Source organism: Berghia stephanieae, chromosome 3 (genome assembly GCF_034508935.2).
Source record: "Berghia stephanieae isolate SIO BIC M18660-M18661 chromosome 3, UCSD_Bste_1.3, whole genome shotgun sequence".
NCBI classification, from domain to species: domain Eukaryota; kingdom Metazoa; phylum Mollusca; class Gastropoda; order Nudibranchia; family Aeolidiidae; genus Berghia; species Berghia stephanieae.
In genome coordinates this window covers 2,450,029-2,470,649 of record NC_088362.1, presented here as the reverse complement: position 1 = coordinate 2,470,649, position 20,621 = coordinate 2,450,029, and the positions used below count along the sequence as shown (strand labels likewise).

The 20,621-nt window shown below is 33.4% G+C and overlaps 2 protein-coding genes across 4 annotated transcripts in view; both read right to left on the bottom strand.

Moving 5' to 3' along the window:
• Positions 1-830, bottom strand: part of LOC144966951 (uncharacterized) — a 28,159-nt gene extending 27,329 nt beyond the window's left edge. Inside the window, exon 1 of the mRNA XM_078903645.1 lies at positions 540-830. Within this exon, the coding sequence (XP_078759771.1) occupies positions 540-800 (261 nt within the window). The 5' untranslated portion in view covers positions 801-830. The remainder of the gene's footprint in view (positions 1-539) is intronic.
• Positions 831-6,864: 6,034 nt separating this feature from the next.
• Positions 6,865-19,489, bottom strand: LOC144967015 (carbohydrate deacetylase-like). Of its 3 annotated transcripts, none has more exons than XR_013644306.1 (7): positions 19,419-19,489; positions 16,856-17,058; positions 15,914-16,050; positions 14,240-14,339; positions 13,160-13,337; positions 10,472-10,649; positions 7,183-7,321 (listed from the first exon to the last, which is right to left on the bottom strand). XR_013644306.1 is itself a non-coding variant. In XM_078903756.1 (6 exons), exons 2-6 carry the CDS (start codon positions 17,025-17,027, stop codon positions 6,997-6,999), a joined length of 912 nt encoding a protein of 303 aa, XP_078759882.1. In that variant the 5' UTR covers positions 17,028-17,058; positions 19,419-19,489; the 3' UTR covers positions 6,865-6,996. The 3 variants fall into 3 exon arrangements, 1 of the variants encoding a protein (XP_078759882.1); XR_013644307.1 differs by having other exon boundaries at positions 19,375-19,482; XM_078903756.1 differs by lacking the exon at positions 10,472-10,649 and having other exon boundaries at positions 6,865-7,321.
• Positions 19,490-20,621: the final 1,132 nt, after the last annotated feature.

Sequence of the window (20,621 nt, the reverse complement as noted above, 5' to 3'; positions counted from 1 at the left end):
GGTTGGGAGGAGGGAAACTTTTTTTTTTTAAGTCTCTCCCCTCCAAAACCTCCTACTAGACTTTAAAAATTTTCTAAAAAAGTTTCCCCCCTCCCAAACCCCCAAAATTATTTGGGTCCCGAGTTTGCGGTAGTACCCCGTTTTGAAATCCAAATGGTGGTTATTATCGGAAATGCAACAGTTTCAGGTCACAAAGACCGTCAATAAATAACAAAGGCAAATAGAAGACCATTTTTCAGCCTTTAAACTAACATAACTTTTCTCTGCTTATCTGAATTTAACACTTATGGTATCATTAGAATCATGTTGAAAAGCACTTTATAACGACATAGGTTTTAGTGAGCTCATCCCAATTTGAATTTTTTTACTCAGACTCGAGTCCGAATAGCCGCAGCCTTTTAACGTATAAACTGATAAAATGTCCAGCCATTCCTCTTCGCTCGCGCCGTGCGAACAAGACGCTATATGCTGTGACAGCGTAAACATGATTGTGGTTTCTAGATAAAACGCGTTGTCCGCATTTAGATATGAACACTTACATCGTCTGGATCACCCGGTTTGGGAGGCATAGCAAGGATTTCTTGCCCGTCTGCAGACTGGAAGATTCTAAAATTTTTTGATCGCACCCAAAACCGGAATCTTGCACTCGATTCATTCTTGGAATTTTTGAGGCACTGCAAGACTCTATCCCTTTTCTTTGAATCTAGCGTGTAACTATTGTATGCTCCCCCGCAGTATTCTCTCACATATTTATTAAAACCTTCCTTAAATTGTTCATTTGTTGATAGTGAGGAATCCATAGTTGAGCAAAAATCCGAAAATGGCGTCCTCGCTTCAAAATAGAAATCGGACTATATCGGGATATGTAAACAGGAAGTACCTATTTTCGTTTGTTGCGTTTTCTTGGAAAATTCAGCTTCATTTAATTAAAATCCCCGATTTCTTATCAATGAGCTCTCTTGTAATATTGTAAAATGAGTACCTGGCAGTTAACAGCGTTGCCTCTGTCCGAAAAAACAATGTAATATCGCATAATGGGCGTCATGTAGTAGTAGTAGTAGTAGTAGTAGTAGTAGTAGTAGTAGTAGTAGTAGTAGTAGTAGTAGTAGTAGTAGTAGTAGTAGGAGTATTAGTCGTGTAGTAATTGTTGTGATTACTTATTGTAGTTGTAGTGGTGGTAGTTGAGGTTGCACAGAAGACCTTCTCATTTCAGCAGTTGCAAGTCTTCCTAACATTTTCTGACTTGAGATATTGTTTTCCACAGCGATGTCAGAAGCATATGAGAGGGGTTGGTTATAATTCGAACAAAGGTTTCATCATCATTGGCTGCTGTGAGAATTTAGGACCTTGCGTCTTCACCATTGTCACAGTTACATTCCTTCTTTCCGGCATTTCCGAAGCCGAAATATCAAGTGCTCTTTCAAAATTTGTCACTATCCCCGCTGTGATTGACAGATTGCAATATAACTAAACATGCTTGTGGTTTTTGCTCTTGAATGTGACATAAAATTCTTGACTTCAACACATAGTTATATAATAGTAATTTAGCGTGTAAAAATGTCAAATTGCTTTTGTTTTGTTTTGTTTTTTGTTGTTTTTTTTTTGTTTTGTTTTTAAGAGTTTTACGGCGCTTGCAACACAATAAGGTCATATCAGCGCCAGTAAAAAGGAAGAAAATGGAATAGTAAAATGTTCTAGAATTACAATTAAAGCACAAAAGAAAAGGTAAGACAAAGGGGAATTGGTTCAAATAGTAAATAGATGTAGATTCAAACAGCACACCGTCAAAGTACTTAGTTTGAGATCACATGAAAGTCTCATCCAGATAAAAGCACAGGTCCCAACTAAGAGGAATACACTCAAATGTTTACAAATCATATAATACAATATGTAAACTAAACATAATACAATGCATGACAGAGAGATGATTTACAAGGAAAAAAAAATATCATCTCCCAAAACTATAACTATACATTCGACTGTTTTCCTCCCAGCCAAGGAACTCCGGCAAGGATCAGGACAAAACTAAGTAATCTCATTCCAAGACAACGACAGGAAACAATTGGAAAACGGGGAAGGTCAGGATCCCCACCCAGAATTGCTTTTGCATATGTGTATAAACCAGCTTATAATTAATGTCACCCTCTTCATCCATATCCAACAATGCAGTGAGCATGTTCTACGTGCAAAATCCCCTTATCTTTCTAGTGTTGTGAGTGTAACTATTACTTAACTCACTCAACCCTAACACCGACTATATTCATAGTTAACCCGGCTTTACATTTTTATGAGACAAATTATAGGCGTAGTATCAAAGCTAATGTTATTAATTTTTACACGTTAATGATAGTTGAATAAAACTATTTATGGACATGCTCATTTTTAATACATTTTTTTTCCAATTTTAAAAAGTAGCAAAATATCTCTAGATTGAGTGAGTTAAAACAGGGTTCGATCCCACACTGGCCAATTCCAGATCAGCAATCTTCGCTAACATCACCACACATAATAAAGTCATAGAAAACCTGCTTACAGTTCATCATTGGACGGACAGTGGTCCAATGTAACTCAGAATCTGGAACAAACTAAGTTAAACAAACCCGTACTGACAAAAAAAATATTTAAAAGTGGTTAATAATATTATTGTCCGGTTGGGAAATTATCTTGTGTAAATATCGCACGTGAATTCTATGGTCAGAATAAATCTGACTATCGTTTCAGTTTTTTTTTAAATAATATGTAAGTCGATGTAGAATTTTCTTTATTTCATGTTTATTATTAATTTATTGTGCAGGCCTTTACTTAAGAAGCCCAAATTATATAGATAGTTCGAAGATGACGTCACTCAGGTATTTGTTGTTTTTTGCCATCCGCGTTTATGAGTAATGCTCACTGAACTGTATTAAACTGACTATGAACGTTCATGGATACACAGTTTTGTGTGTTGGTCCGTTATACTTCCGGATGGCAATATTATGAGCTTCTGAGCTAAGCGCATACTATCAATAGTGTTGTTTTTAATTCTTATCTATAATATCCGGGGGGTTCATCACCCCCCCCCCCCACGCCCACAAATTACAGTAATCAATTAGAATACTAACAGGATGTCTCAAGTCAACTCCTCCTCAGTGCAACTGAGCGGCATTGCACTGCCAAGTCTTAGGCCGCGTGTCCACCCCCACATACACGATCAGTTTTTTTTCTTTTGTGTACAGTAGTCACACTCTGGTCGGATCGTTTCTTTTACCCGTGTCCACCGAGACAGAAACGACACGACCCTTTTATTGGCCAATTATAGGGGTGGAAGTTGGAGTAGTGGTAAAAGTGGTGGTGATGGTGGCTGTGGTAGTAGTAGTATGCAGTAGTAGCAGCAGCAGCAGCAGCAGCAGTAGTAGTAGTAGCAGTAGTAGTAGTAGTAGTAGTAGTAGTAGTAGTAGTAGTAGTAGTAGTAGTAGTAATAGTTGCAGTGATAATAGTAATCACAATGATAATAATAATAATAATAATAATAATAATAATAATAATAATAATAAAGTAATAATAATAATAATAATAATAATAATAATAATAATAATAATAATAATAATAATAATAATAATAATAATAATATTAATAATAATAATAATAATAATAGTAATAATAATAATAATAATAATAATAAAGATGATGATGATCATGATGATGACGAGGAAAATATTATTGTTAGTAGTAGTAGCAGTGGTAGTGGTAGTAGCAGTGGTAGTAGTAGTAGTAGTAGTAGTAGTAGTAGTAGTAGTAGTAGTAGTAGTAGTAGTAGTAGTAGTAGTAGTAGTAGTAGCAGTTGTAGGAGGAGGACGTGGCGGTGGTGGAGGACTAGAAGGTGGTGGAGGAGTAGAAGGTGGTGGTGGTGGAGGAGAAGGAAGAAGAGGATGTTTGTTTTAAAGGGTTTTACTGCGCTAGCAACACATTTAGGTTATATCAGCGCCAGTAAGAAGGAAGAACATGAGATAGTAAAAAGTTCTAGAATTACAATTAAAGTACCCAAGAAAAGGGAAGACAAAGGGAAATTGATTCAAATAGGAAACATGTAGATTTCAAGAGCATACTACCAGTGTACTTCGTTTGAGATCACCAAAAAGTCTCATCCAGACACAAGCACAGGTCCTACTAAGAGGAACACACTCAAAATGTTTACAAATCATATATATGTAAACAAAACACAATACAGTGTGCATAACAGAGGAAAAAAATATCTCCCAACGCTAACTAAACATTTGACTCAACCAGGATCCTGCCAGGGCCAGGACAAAATCAAGTAATCTCATTCCAAGACAACGACAGAAAGCAAGTTGGAAAACAGATATAGGGGGGATAGAAGAGACACAGTAAGTACCTCCCTGCCACTATGGGAGGTCAGGAACCCCGCCCAGAGCTGTTAGTTATCTTTCAGTGGCGTTGAATTTTAAATTTAAAAAAGTTGCCCTGCAAACCTAAATTAAACAATCAAATAAATACTAAAACTTGTTTCAACATTTTATTATGATTGACGTTATATGATTGACGTTATATGCCGATAACAGCAGCACACTGGTTTGAAAATTGGTTGATATCATTTTGTGTTTGATGAATACAGATATAGGGAATGAGATAAGCGGAAGAGTAGCGTCCCTTGATTGGACGTCACCCATAGTCTGTGACGTCACCGGCAGAAAAGTTATTAGAGAGAGAACGTCATGTTGGTTGTGCGCATGCGTCTCTCGTCCTCGGGGACATGCATGCGCACAACCAACATGACGTTCTCTCTCTAATAAATTTTCCGCCGGTGACGTCACAGACTATGGGTGACGTCCAATCAAGGGACGCTACTCTTCTGATAATCTCATTCCCTATTGTGTAAGAACTAAGGATCATGAGCATAAGATAATCATACAATGACAAAATAATTCAACGTAGAATTTCAGGTTAACAGTGATCCTCTTGCATGTAACCAAACAGCATGCCTGTCAAGCAAGGGCAGCAAAATGCCAGAAAACAGAAAATCAAAAAGCATACATTTTATATAAAATAAATAAATAAATTGAGTGTCTACTCAATCTCCTCCTCCCCCCCCCCCCATTTCCTTTTTTTTCTTTGTTATGATTATTTCCCTTTGACAAAGACAAAGAGGAAAATATTCTCATAAAGATGATGAAGTTAAATTTGAGCTTTTCTTTAGCGCAATATCGACTAAAAGTGCTCAAAGCGCTTTACAGGGGGTCCCTGACCAACAAGAACACTTAACATGTAGGACAAGACATGACGTATGTTAGGCAATATTACATTTTTTCACAGACAGAGACAATGCTGTTAATGGCCAGGTACTTATTTTACACCTGAGTACGGTGAGATAATGTGAGTAAAGAGCTTTTTCCAAGGATTCAACTATGCACCGAGCGAGGCTCGAACCCAGGACCTTACGATCCAAAAGCCGCATATAAGTATAAACTGACTCTAATTTTCTTTTCCATGGACGAATGTGGTGGATTTTTAATGAAAGGCTCAGAACATGGCTTATTTTCATCAGAATAAAAACTAGGTTAGTATTAATTTTTCCTGGTCAAAGCCTAAATCCGCTGGACTATATTTATTATTTGTCCACAAAAAAGGCATTAATGACTTCATCAATCTATGAGCCCTAGATATGCAAACATTGAAATCATATACCGCAGGCACCATTACAATGCAGAGCTGCCAACCCCATCTGATGAGAATGTGTACAGTGGGACCTCAAAATGGGGGAGATTTAATAAAAATGGGTACAATCCTGAAATCGACGGAAACTAACCATTGTGAAAGAAAGAGGAAGGTACACTTACATAAAGTCACACAGCACAAGCTCAAACAATATCGGACTAAAACAATAGGAGCCCGTTCACTATAGAATAATACAGCAATGAATTGGTATCGAGTACAAATTTGTACAATCCAGCAAACTTAAGATAACAGCGATACGAGCATCCGGGCTTTTACAACTAAAGTAAACTGAAGTGATTCCGTACACTGAAAATGGGTACAATCTTGGGGGAAATGGGTACAAGCGTACAACCGCTGAAAATGCAGCGTACAACCGCTGAAAATGCGTACAATTCTGCATTTTTTGCGGTAGGTTGGCAGCTCTGACTGTGTGTTGTGATAAGGCACTTGTCTTACAGTCATGTTTAGATATTCATCCAAACACACATGCAATTAATTTTTGCGGTTGTCATGTCGTTCGATGAATGTATGTTGCACAGTAGAATATGATCATATTATTCTAAACCATTTGGTGAATAATAATATAATTATATTCATGGCTTACCGAATAGAAACAAATTTAATTTGATTTTTCAAGTTTTGCGTTTACTATAGGTAAGAAATCTTATTTCATGCCCAATTTATAAAAGTATGATCAAAAATAATGATGTTTAAGTAAAACAAGAGAGAACATTGACTTTTAAATTGAGAGACCTGTTTAAGATACAGTCGCATCTAGATGGCAAAGGTAATTCCTTGGATACAAATTCATGCTTAAAGCTCTGACAAAAGTGATGAAATTTAAAATATACATTGAAAATATGTGCATCAAACATTTTACAAATAATCTTATTGCTGCTTATGTAGTATCATGTAAGCTACCAAGTCATATATAGCCAGTAAAAGAGGATTAGACAATTTGAAATCAGCATAGTTTCCAGCACCAAAAGTACTCAAAAAAGAAAAAGAAATTCACAAAGTTTATTTAACTTCACTTTACAAAAGTAAATAATAGTAGGTACTTAAAAAGTAAAGCACTAATCAAATGCTATTTTTAATTGTTATTCCTTGATTGCGTAATGATAATAAAAATGCTGAAAATAATAATAATAATATAATACAGCGGTCTCCGTTTATTAGCACAAAACTCGAGAATAGAGCAGAGTGTGCTTATAGCTGGATCATGCTTATAAAAGAGCACCCTTTTGACTATAGAGCATTTAATTGTGACTATATTGGGTTTACTTAGGTATCAATGAGTATTTCATGGGACACCAAGTGAATATTATTTTTCTCATAAAATTCAAACATTTCTTTAGAGGACAAAACCGTTATTTCGTGTTCCCTATCCTTGGAACAACCAAATTCATCCGAACATCCGTCGAATCCACCGGAATGTTTACCCGTGGCATATCCAGGATGACACATCAATTCACAAGTAACAAACGTTTTGGTTGAATGGTCATATCGTGTTTCAGCATCTTGAAACCCCTCCAAAATGCTTGACTGTAGTCTGGTAGCTGTCATGTCACTTCCCATGGTTGATAGCCCAACGAAAGCATCGGTGTATCTGAGATTTCAAAAACATTTATCCTTAATTTCCACCATAATTGTCTTATTTTCTGATCTTAACTGTGCGACTATGTGGTCTAGTGATATGACACTCGCTTTTGGATCAGAAGGTCCTGGGTTCGAGCCTCGCTCGGCGCATAGTTTAGTCCTTGGAAAACTCTTTACTCACATTCTCTCACCGTACTCAGGTGTAAAATGAGTACCTGGCCGTTAACAAAGTTGTTTCTGTCCGAAAAATTATACTATCGCCTAACAGGCGGCATGTCCCGTCCTAAATGTTAAATGTTGCTGTTGACCAGGGACCCCTTGTAAAGCGCTTTGAGAACATTTAGTTAGCAATGACTATGAAAATTTTTGTTTTCTATTTTTGTAGGAAATACTACTCTTAAATCAAAGCCCTATCTCCACTGAGTAAAAATCTTTTTGAATTTTGGAAATCCATTAATATATAACAAAGTTATGCAGTTTCAAAGATGTCATTTATTTGAATGACTCACAAAGAGAAAAAAATACGGAAAATATGGGACGCTTTTTCTGCGTTTTATTCTGGTTTGTGACTGTATCTCGCTTAATACATAGAATAAGATATTAAAACTTGGCAATTTTATGGCAAAATTATCAGAAAATATGATGAAGACATCAGAAAAGTTCTAACTTGTATAGTTTTAGAGCTGTATGGCTAGGGTCAACTATAATTTTGTTTTAAAATATACATAATATTGATCATTTGGAACTTTTCCGAAGTGTAATTTTGTCTACAACACATACAAATCAAACGAAAAATGCCTGCTAAATCAATCAGTCCCGTGAGACCATGGCTTATGTTTTTTCTAGTATTTATTTGAGAGAGAGAGAGAGAGAGAGAGAGAGAGAGAGAGTTAATCTACTATCCCTATGACATAACAATGAAACAATGCCTGAATTTTAAAAAAAGCGCGCGAGGATTTGTGTCATCCGTCACCGCAAACAAGTTGCCAGATGGCCACGTGTGTGGCAAATATATAATTTTGCTTCTTTTATTAAATTTTATTCATCTATTTTTGTCTCATTGACATTTATCCTAGTCTATTCAATTTTCTGTTTGTTAAAATTTAGTTCATTTTAAGTGGGCCAGTCTTAATAGTGAAAGCCATATGATTTTCTATTTAGCCACATTTGAAGTCGAGTTTGGTCAGGTTAAAGTCTTGCCACCTGGCAGCCTTGCTTTGCTCACGTCATTTTCGTGTCGCGCGATGGTGGAGCAAAATGGCCGTCTCCATCTTTTCACACATTGAAATGCAAATTGGGTTGATGTTTTGTGAGAATACGGGAAAAGTACTTATCATAATCCAATGACATTTGAAATATAAATAGAAGAAATGTGCATATATAACCTTGTGAGCGACAAAATCTCTCCTCTTTGTAGTTTTAGAAATATTGTACTCCAAAGAGTAAAAATATATTTTTAACACTCTTCTGGTAATCGTACGAGTTTTGTCGCTTGACATAAACTAATATGACCTCTTTTCTAACTGTGTGCCAACTTTCAGTCTTATTCATCGATAAACAGCTTCGTAATTAATTTTTTAAAATAGCATGTACGGAACGGCTTCGTCCCGTATTTTGTTGCGAATTTGGGCACTTCGTGAGCGAAAAAGAGGCCCAAAGATTTGTGCGGGATAGTCATTGCTAATTTAGTGGATATTGCGCTATAAAAAAGCTCAATTAATTTAACTGAGCATTCCTATTTCAATACAAGAACAATACCATCCGATTGGTAACAAGACATGAATCATTTTAATAAAGTTTGCAATCAAAGTAAATGTCTCATACCTGCCTAATTCAAAATGTTAACTCACTCAACCCTAACACCGACTATATCCGTAGTTTACTTGGTAACGTACTTTTACCCCATGCCTACTTATTTCATTTTTCTGAGACAAAATATAGGTGCAGTATCAAAGTTAATGTTTTAGTTTTTGCATGTTAATGGTAATTGAATAAAACTATCAATGTAGATGCTCATTTTTAATACATTTCTTACAATTTTGAAAAGTAGCAAAAATATCTAGGGTTGAGTGAGTTAAGACCAATAGCAAAAATGGCTAAATTTATCCTGCATCTTAATCTGACACTGCAGGTTAGATTTAAGGTAAGTGTTTGTGTGGTGCAGAGGTCTGTATTTCTTGTGTACAAAACTGCTAGAAACCCTTGAACTGTATTGAACAAAATGAATTTAACAGCTTAAAATCCTGCTTCACCCAAAACAAAAACCAATAAAAACGGTAATACGCTAACTAAAATCTAAAAATATGGATGAAAAGATCTCTCCATGCAGTACTGTTAAGTTCTAGGCATAAAGTGCCCCTTATCATATTGTCATCATAATTATAATTATTATTATTGCTATTTATTATTAATATAATAATAATAATAATAATAATAATAATAATAATAATAATAATAATTATTATTATTATTATTATTATATTATTATTATTATTATTATTATTATTATTATTATTAATTATTGATATTATTATTATTATTATTATTATTATTATTATTATTATTATTATTATTATTTATTATTATTATTATTTATTATTATTATTATTATTATTATTATTATTTATTATTATTATTATTATTATTATTATTATTATTATTATTATATTATTATTATTATATATGATTATTATATCTGATATGATTATTATGATTCTGACTATTATTATGATTATTATGATTCTGACTATTATTATGATTATTATGATTCTGACTATTATTATGATTATGATGATGATGATGATGATATTATTATTAAATTTTTATTATTATTATTATTATTATTATTATTATTATTATTATTATTATTATTATTATTATTATTATTTATTATTATTATTATTATATATTATTAATTATTATTATTATTATTATTATTATTATTATTATTATTATTATTATTATTTATTATTATTATTATTATTATTATGTTTGTATTTTATGATTATTATATTATTATTATTATATTGTCATATATTATTATTATATTATTATTATTATTATTATTATTATTATATATTATTATTATTATTATTATTATTATTAATGGAGGAATAGAATAAAAGTATTCAAAAGAATAAAATTGAAAACACACAACTACCTTATACCACAGTTGTCAAAAATAGACTTGCTGTTTTCAGCATCTGTCATCATTTTGTTGTAAAAAGGGATGACAGATGGTTTGACCCATTGTTTTTGATCCATTGATAACTCAATTGGTAAACGAGTCACTTGAATACCATTGGTCTTCAGGGTCTGGGAAAATATTGCTGCAACAGCTGGTATAAAATAAAATAAAGTATTATTAACTCACTCAATCCTAGGGATTTTTGCTACTTTTCAGAATTGAAAAAAAATGTATTAAAAGTGAGCATGTAGATAGATGATTTTATTCAACTGCCATTAACATGTAAAAACTAAAAACATTAGCTTTGATACTACACCTATAATTTGTCTTAGAAAAATGTAAAAATAGGCATGGGGTAAAAGTAGCCCCGGGTATACTACGGATATAGTCAGAGTTAGGGTTGAGTGAGTTAATAACCTTATTATTATCATTAGTATTGTTATGCACCAAAGGCAGTGCATACATAGACTGACAGGGAAGACACTCATTGGTGTCCAGTCAACAAGTTATTTTATTTCCAACTCTATTATTCATATATCACAGACTTAGTAATGTTAAACATGGCAGTATAGAAATATACATAAACAGGAATATACGTTATTTAATATGCAACCTGAATGCACAAGTGTAAACTAACGATACGAATGTAATGTATTCTTTAAATAGTGAAAGCCATATGATTTTCTATTTAGCCACATTTGAAGTCGAGTTTGGTCAGGTTAAAGTCTTGCCACCTGGCAGCCTTGCCTTGCTCACGTCATTTTCGTGTCGCGCGATGGTGGAGCAAAATGGCCGTCTCCATCTTTTCACACATTGAAATGCAAATTGGGTTGATGTTTTGTGAGAATACGGGAAAAGTACTTATCATAATCCAATGACATTTGAAATATAAATAGAAGAAATGTGCATATATAACCTTGTGAGCGACAAAATCTCTCCTCTTTGTAGTTTTAGAAATATTGTACTCCAAAGAGTAAAAATATATTTTTAACACTCTTCTGGTAATCGTACGAGTTTTGTCGCTTGACATAAACTAATATGACCTCTTTTCTAACTGTGTGCCAACTTTCAGTCTTATTCATCGATAAACAGCTTCGTAATTAATTTTTTAAAATAGCATGTACGGAACGGCTTCGTCCCATATTTTGTTGCGAATTTGGGCACTTCGTGAGCGAAAAAGAGGCCCAAAGATTTGTGCGGGATAGTCATTGCTAATTTAGTGGATATTGCGCTATAAAAAAGCTCAATTAATTTAACTGAGCATTCCTATTTCAATACAAGAACAATACCATCCGATTGGTAACAAGACATGAATCATTTTAATAAAGTTTGCAATCAAAGTAAATGTCTCATACCTGCCTAATTCAAAATGTTAACTCACTCAACCCTAACACCGACTATATCCGTAGTTTACTTGGTAACGTACTTTTACCCCATGCCTACTTATTTCATTTTTCTGAGACAAAATATAGGTGCAGTATCAAAGTTAATGTTTTAGTTTTTGCATGTTAATGGTAATTGAATAAAACTATCAATTTAGATGCTCATTTTTAATACATTTCTTACAATTTTGAAAAGTAGCAAAAATATCTAGGGTTGAGTGAGTTAAGACCAATAGCAAAAATGGCTAAATTTATCCTGCATCTTAATCTGACACTGCAGGTTAGATTTAAGGTAAGTGTTTGTGTGGTGCAGAGGTCTGTATTTCTTGTGTACAAAACTGCTAGAAACCCTTGAACTGTATTGAACAAAATGAATTTAACAGCTTAAAATCCTGCTTCACCCAAAACAAAAACCAATAAAAACGGTAATACGCTAACTAAAATCTAAAAATATGGATGAAAAGATCTCTCCATGCAGTACTGTTAAGTTCTAGGCATAAAGTGCCCCTTATCATATTGTCATCATAATTATTATTATTATTATTGCTATTTATTATTAATATATAATAATAATAATAATAATAATAATAATAATAATAATAATAATAATATAATAATAATAATAATAATAATAATATATTATTATATTATTATTATTATTATTATTATTATTATTATTATTATTATTATTATTATTATTATTATTTTATTATTATTATTATTATTATTATTATTATTATTATTATTATTTATTATTATTATATATTTATTATTATTATTATTATTATTATTATTATTATTATTATTATTATTATTATTATTATTATTATATTATATTATTTATTATTATTATTATTATTATTATTATTATTAATTATTATTTATTATATTATTATATTATTATGATTCTGACTATTATTATGATTATTATGATTATGATCATGATTATGATTATTATGATTTGACTATTATTATGATTATATGATTGATATATATTATTATTATTATTATTATTATATATTATTATTATTATATATTATTATTATTATTATTATTTATTATTATTATTATTATTATTATTATTATTATTATTATTATTATTATTATTATTTTTATTTTATATTATTATATTATTATTATTATTATTGTATTATTATTATTATATTATTATTATTATTATTATTATTATTATTATTATTATTATTAATATTATTATTATTATTAATGGAGGAATAGAATAAAAGTATTCAAAAGAATAAAATTGAAAACACACAACTACCTTATACCACAGTTGTCAAAAATAGACTTGCTGTTTTCAGCATCTGTCATCATTTTGTTGTAAAAAGGGATGACAGATGGTTTGACCCATTGTTTTTGATCCATTGATAACTCAATTGGTAAACGAGTCACTTGAATACCATTGGTCTTCAGGGTCTGGGAAAATATTGCTGCAACAGCTGGTATAAAATAAAATAAAGTATTATTAACTCACTCAATCCTAGGGATTTTTGCTACTTTTCAGAATTGAAAAAAATGTATTAAAAGTGAGCATGTAGATAGATGATTTTATTCAACTGCCATTAACATGTAAAAACTAAAAACATTAGCTTTGATACTACACCTATAATTTGTCTTAGAAAAATGTAAAAATAGGCATGGGGTAAAAGTAGCCCCGGGTATACTACGGATATAGTCAGAGTTAGGGTTGAGTGAGTTAATAACCTTATTATTATCATTAGTATTGTTATGCACCAAAGGCAGTGCATACATAGACTGACAGGGAAGACACTCATTGGTGTCCAGTCAACAAGTTATTTTATTTCCAACTCTATTATTCATATATCACAGACTTAGTAATGTTAAACATGGCAGTATAGAAATATACATAAACAGGAATATACGTTATTTAATATGCAACCTGAATGCACAAGTGTAAACTAACGATACGAATGTAATGTATTCTTTAAATATATTCAATTGTGACATTATTAATAAGTAATTAAATGTAATTCAGTGTATTATTCGTGGAAATAGAATATTGGCAATACAATTGCGAAGGGCAATAACTCAATAATAATAATACACCATAACAATGATTATTACCATCATCATTATTATTATTATCATTTCATTATTATCAATATCATCATTATCCCCCCCCCCCCTCTTCCTTCTCCATCGCCTCCCACCATCTCCTCCTCCTCCTCCTATTTCTTTTATACACATGCATACATGTGTATAGAATCAGTCCCCAAAGTGTACAAATAAAGGGGAAAAAATTCGACCCCAGGCAACCTGTCTGGATTGTAGAGTTCTGGATTGCCTTCACTTAAAGATTAAAATGAATGGATTTTTTTACCTGGATGAACATGAATGTGTTGATGGCCATCAACATAAAGTGGGTGTTTTCCCATAACCTCCTTAAACACATCAATTTGACATTGGATTTCAAGTTGGATCTGATAATAAAATAGTAAAAATAGTTTTAGAAGTGACAGATAAAATATTTGAGGACGTATCAGTCCAACTCTTTATATTTCATTCATTGTTTTCAGAACCAGGACTGATATCAAAACTCATGTTCAGAATGTAAAAAAAAAATTACTGTTTGTTTTGTTTTTTGTTTTTAATGGGTTTATGACGCTTGTGACATGTTTCTATCATTTCAGCATCAATAAAAAGGAAGAAAATGGGATAATCAAAATAATGATATTCTAGAGGAATAATTCAAATAGGGAGTAGATGTAAATTACAAGAACATACTATCAGTGCAATTAGTTTGAGATCACCTAAAAGGTTGTGTGTTTTGTTTTTTTTTTCGTTTTTAAGGGTTTTACGGCGCTTGCAACACATTAAGGTCATATCAGCGCCAGTAAAAAGGAAGAAATTGGGATAGTAACAAGTTCTAGAATGACAATTAAAGAACACAAGAAAAGGTAAGAAAAAGGGGAATTGGTTCAAATAGGACACAGATGAAGATTCCAAAAGCACACTGTCAAAGTACTTAGTTTGAGATCACTGAAAAGTCTCACCAAGACACAAGCACAGGTCCCCACCATGAAGAATGCACTCAAATGTTTTACAAATCATATATAATATAAATAAAACATCATACAATGCATAACAAAGAGATGATCTACAAGGAAAAAAATATCATCTCCCAAAACTAACAATACATTTGACTGTTTCCCTCCCAGCCAGGGTATCCGGCCAGGGCCAAGACAAAACCAAGTAATCTCATTCCAAGACAAAAACAGAAAGCAAGTTGGAAAACTGATATAAGGGGATAGAAGACATAGAGTGTACTTCCCTGCCCACTATGGGAGGTCAGGAACCCCACCCAGACCTAAAAGGTTCATACAGATACAAGCACAAGACCTCATCGGGAGGAAAACACTCAACTGGTGGTTTGTAGTAACAGTGGTAGTGTAAATCGTGTGATAACGGTTGTAGTTGTAGAAGTAGTAGTAGTAGTAGTAGTAGTAATAGTAGTAGTAGTAGTAGTAGTAGTAGAAGAGTAGTAGTAGTAGTAGTAGTAGTAGTAGTAGTAGTAGTAGTAGTAGTAGTAGTAATAGTAGTAGTATTGTTGAAGTAGTAGTGATAGTGATGATGATGTGGTTGTGGTGATAATGATGTGGTGGTGGTGGTTGTAGTAGTAAGTAGTAGTGTTAGGGATGATGTATTGGTGGTGGTTGTGGCAGTGGCAATGATGATTAGGTTGATGATAGTTGTGGTGGTGGTAGTGGTCGTGATGATGGTGGTCGTCGCAGTAGTGGTGGTAGAAAGGATGATGATGATGATGATGGTGATGGTGATGATGATGGAAGGAAGTGAAAGTTGTGGAGTGAAAATAATGCTGTAATGTTTGTGATGACACCTGAAGCGATGGAAGCTTTCCTTAGAACCAAAAGACCTCACCAGAATTTGATGGAAGTTTCCCATAAACCAGATTGTGTGACTCTACACCAGAATTCCTCTAGGTCATATTTTTCTGTATTTAAAAACAGTAACGAGAGATTTATTTCATTTTCACCTCAAGAGGATCAATCTTTCCACTCTCTAGTCGCTTTCGGAGTTCGAATTTCCCCCAAAATTCTCCACCTGAGTCTGTAAGGGTTGAATATGCCTTTTTACTTAATGTATGTCCTTCTGTCAAATTTAAATGAAGTCCTGAAACAGGTATTAATAAAAGAAAGTACATTAGATTCATTGTTTAATTATCATATCAATAAATACCTTTTAATAATCATACCAATACAAATACATACATACATGTGTACATACATACATACATACATAAATACATACATACATATATACATACATACATACATACATACATACATACATACATACATACATACATACATACATACATACATACATACATACATACATACATACATACATACATACATACATACATACATATATATATATGTATAGGAATGGGTGGTGACAGACTCGATGCAATCGTTAATTAATGGAACCATCTGTTCATTTGAAGAAACGGAACAACTCCATTTTTTGTTAATCCCAATAACGATAGGTACATTTTTGATCTTATGTAAATACAACAAATTCTTCCAACGTGTGCTGAAGGTTTAAAATCATTCAAATTAACAAGCATGTATTCAGATGAGTCAGTAGAAATTATATAGAAAAAAATCATATCACAGGAAGATTGTTCCAATTAAGCGGTTGTTCCAGTAAAGCAGTGTTACGATTAGTGGTTTGTTTTATTTTTGTTTTTAAGGGTTTTACGGCGCTTGCAACACATTAAGGTTATATCAGCGCCAGTAAAAAGGAAGAAAATGGGATAGTAAAAAGTTCTAGAATTACATTTAAAGCAGCCAAGAGAAAGTTAGACATAGAGGAACTGGGAACAGATAGGGATTAGTAGCTTCGACTATTTTGGATTTGCTGCATGAATACAATAAGTCTGAGAATTCACAAGGGGATAACAATACCATACCTGAACACAATTTATGATTTTCAAAGAGGTGTATTGCATCATCTGTGCCTGTGCAGTTGAGTAAAAGAGATGCACTCGTTACAGCAGAAATCTTAGCAACGTCAATGACACCTTCATTTCTTTCCTTGCTGAAACCAAAGTCATCAGCTGTGATGATTAGGTAGCGATCCATCTTCTACCTCAAACTTTGATGGCTGCAGCGCCTTTAAGATAAAAATAGATGAAATCAAAATAAATACGAAGAAAGTGAAGAGTAAACATATAGTATTGTGACACTATATTTGTGAGGCTATGTGGTCTTGTGGTATGACACTCGCTTTCGGATCAGAAGGTCCTGAGTTCGAGGCGCACAGTTGAGTCCTTGGAAAGGGCTCTTTACTCACATTCTTTCACCGTACTCATGTGTAAAATGAGTACCTGGCCGTTAACAGCATTGTCTCTGTCCGGAAAAAATTGTAACATTGCCTGGCAGGCGTCATGTCTCGTCCTACATGTTAAATGTTGTTGTTGACCAGGGATCCCTTGTAAAGCGCTTTGAGCACATTTAGTGGATATTGCGCTATATAAAAGCTCAATTTTTTTAAAAATTTAAATAAGAATTGTACACTATCCTATTTTTCTTGCCTGATAGTAAAAGGCATAATTCATGCTAGGCAATGACGAACACAGAAACTTGACAGACAATAGCAAACATCCCTGACAAATTCTGGGTGTTTATCTTGAAATGTATATGTATGGTCATCAGTAGATTAAATTATGATTAAGCACCAATTAACTCACTCAATCCTAGAGACTTTTGCTACTTTTCGAAATTGAAAAAAAAAAAAGTATTAAAAAATGAGCATGTGCATAAATATTTTTATTTAACTACCATTAACATGTAAAAACTAAAAACATTAGCTTTGATACTAGATACGCCTATAATTTGTCTCCGAAAAATGTAATAAATTATAGGCATGAGGTAAAAGTAACCCCGGGTATACTACGGATATAGCCGGTGTTAGGTTTGAGTGAGTTAACCAGGAATTTGTTATCTATTAAGACAGGATATGTGAGGCCCCTCCCTGTTACTGTTTATTAATTGTTCAAAGAACACCAGTCGTGTGATGAGTTTGTAGATTCCTGTGCGGCTATGTGGTCTTGTGGTATGACACTCGCTTTCAGATCGGAAGGTATTGAGTTCGAGCCTCGCTTGGCGCATAGTTGAGTCCTTGGAAAAGGATCTTTACTCACATTCTCTCACCGTACTCAGGTGTAAAGTGAGTACCTGGCCGTTACAGCGTTGTTTCTGTCAGAAAAAAAAATTGAAATATTGCCTAACACTAACAGGCGTCATGTTTCGTTCTACATGTAACGTGTTGCTGTTAGTCAGGGACCCCTTTTAAAGCGCTTTGAGCACATTAAGTGGATATTGCGCTATATACACACTCAATTTTTTTTTATATCAGACCAATAACAATAATAATGGACCACTAATATTTTAGTAGTTTAATATTTTTTTTAAAAATTAAAATTAAAAATTATTTTTACAAAGACAGATAGGCCTTTAAAAACCATTTAATCTGATACCTTACTTTTAGATCTAGGATAAAGGGTTCCAACGTTATGCTGCTTTTACTACTCAAAATTTACAATTGCAAAAATCTCAAAATCAGTGACTGGGTATTACCCCATTGGGCAGGTCTCACGATAAGCTGACTACTGACTGAAACGGGACTTTAGCATTGAGAAAATAGTGTTGGTCACGGGCGGCCAAGAGTAAACATAGGACTGTGTTGCTTCAATCTTGATTTGGTATTGACATAGATAAATGAATTATCTAGATGCATTTTCTTTTTATTTTTTTATTTATTTATTTATTTTTTTTGCTAAATTTTGAACAAAAATTACAAGTTTTAAAATGACGTAATTTTATATCAAATTACAAATTTTTTTTATATATATAATGTAACTACATTGGTCTCAATCAGCATTGATAGTAAAGCTTGATTTCTGCTCTTAAAAAAAAGAGCTTTTATATAGCGCAATATCCACTAAATGGGCTCAAAGCGCTTTACAAGGTGTCAACCGCAACATATAACATGTAGGACGGGACATGACGCATATTAGGCAATATTACATTTTTTTTCGGACAAAGACAACACTGTTAACGGCCCGGTACTCATTTTACACCTGAGTGCGATGGGAGAATGTGAGTAAAGAGTGTTTTCCAAGGACTCAACTATGCGCCCCAGGACCTTCCGATCCGAGCGAGTGTCATCATACCACTAGACCACATAGCCGCAAATGAACCAGAATCGTTTAGATACTGTGAAAAATAATGCAACAGTAATTAGAATGAAATGGTGTTATTCAAATTTTAACCCAAACTAGACTTAGACGCTTCACTTTTCCAATGGCTCATACTCATAGGCACCTGTCTGTAGGCTGGAATCAGACTACCTACAATAATAGATTAAAGTTACACTGTTTTGTGTGTTGGTGCGATTTGTGTGTTGGGAATGGGAAGAGCTAGATACTTAGTGTTTTATGGATCAGCGATAAAGGTACTTGAGACACATACAATACTCTTCCTTGAAATGCATGTGAAGTTCGCTCGAACAGTCGAAGTTGAAGGGGCGTGGTTATGGCCCCTTTCACTACACGGTGATTACTATGATTTGGCCAATAGTCATGGTACACACAGCCTTGTGTTAGCCTTGCCACCTAGACCTTTTTACGGCCATAGCCAATTTCCGATGTAAACAAAAAGATGGCCGACCTCGAGCAATGCGTCTTTTTTTTTTCTTGACTGAAAATGAAAATAAATGATCAAGGGAGCAGCCAGAAATGGGCATGGTCAATGGGACATAAAGAAGTAAATGGCACGATTGGTTAATGGTCATGTATGCTCGAACCTTCAATTAAAAAAAAGGTCAATGTGCCCCCCCCCCCCAGTCAACAAATTTTATTTTTCTATAATCAATTTGACAATTTTTGTCAAAATAATCTGGCAAAAAAGATTTCCCTTTGGAACTGTGTTTTCTGTCCACAGGTGGACTGAATACACAGCTGTGTTATCCGTCCATCAGTGTACTGAATAGATAGAATGCGCTTGGCCAAGGAGTTCAAAACATTGCCATCCGGAAGTATAACGGACCAACACACAAACTCGGTGTAACCATGAACTTTTATAGTCTGGTTAATACAGTTTAGTGAGAACAACTCACAAACGCGGATGGCAAAAACAATAACAAAGGCCTAAGTGACGTCATCTTCGAACTATCTATACACAGAGCTGTGTATTCATTACACCAGAGGAGATTATAAGGGCTATTTGACCGAGCGCGAGAAGGGAGATAGCCGACTGCTTTAGCACAGCGTAATTGTTACCGGGGTGGGGTTAGTTAGGGGTTTGAGTTCCTTTCTAATTTTCTTTCTTTCTTTCTTCTTTCTTTTTTTTTTTTTTTTTTTTTTGGTACTTCCTTGGCAAAAATTCATAATTTTCAAATTCAACACGTTCATAAATTTTTGGTGACTCGAGAAGTTTGATAGATTTTAACATTTTTGATTTATTTACTTTCACCCTCTTTTAAGTTTATTATTTTAATTTATGACACAATGAAGACTTTGGATATGAGAGACTCTATCCTGAAAAAGACCAGTAGTTTAATGGGAGCGATCTATATTCATGTTTTCGTCCAACCGAGTCATCGACCACGTGATTTGTTGCTGTCCAACGATTGGACATTTCTGAACAAATGTAAACACGCTGCTTTGTTTATAA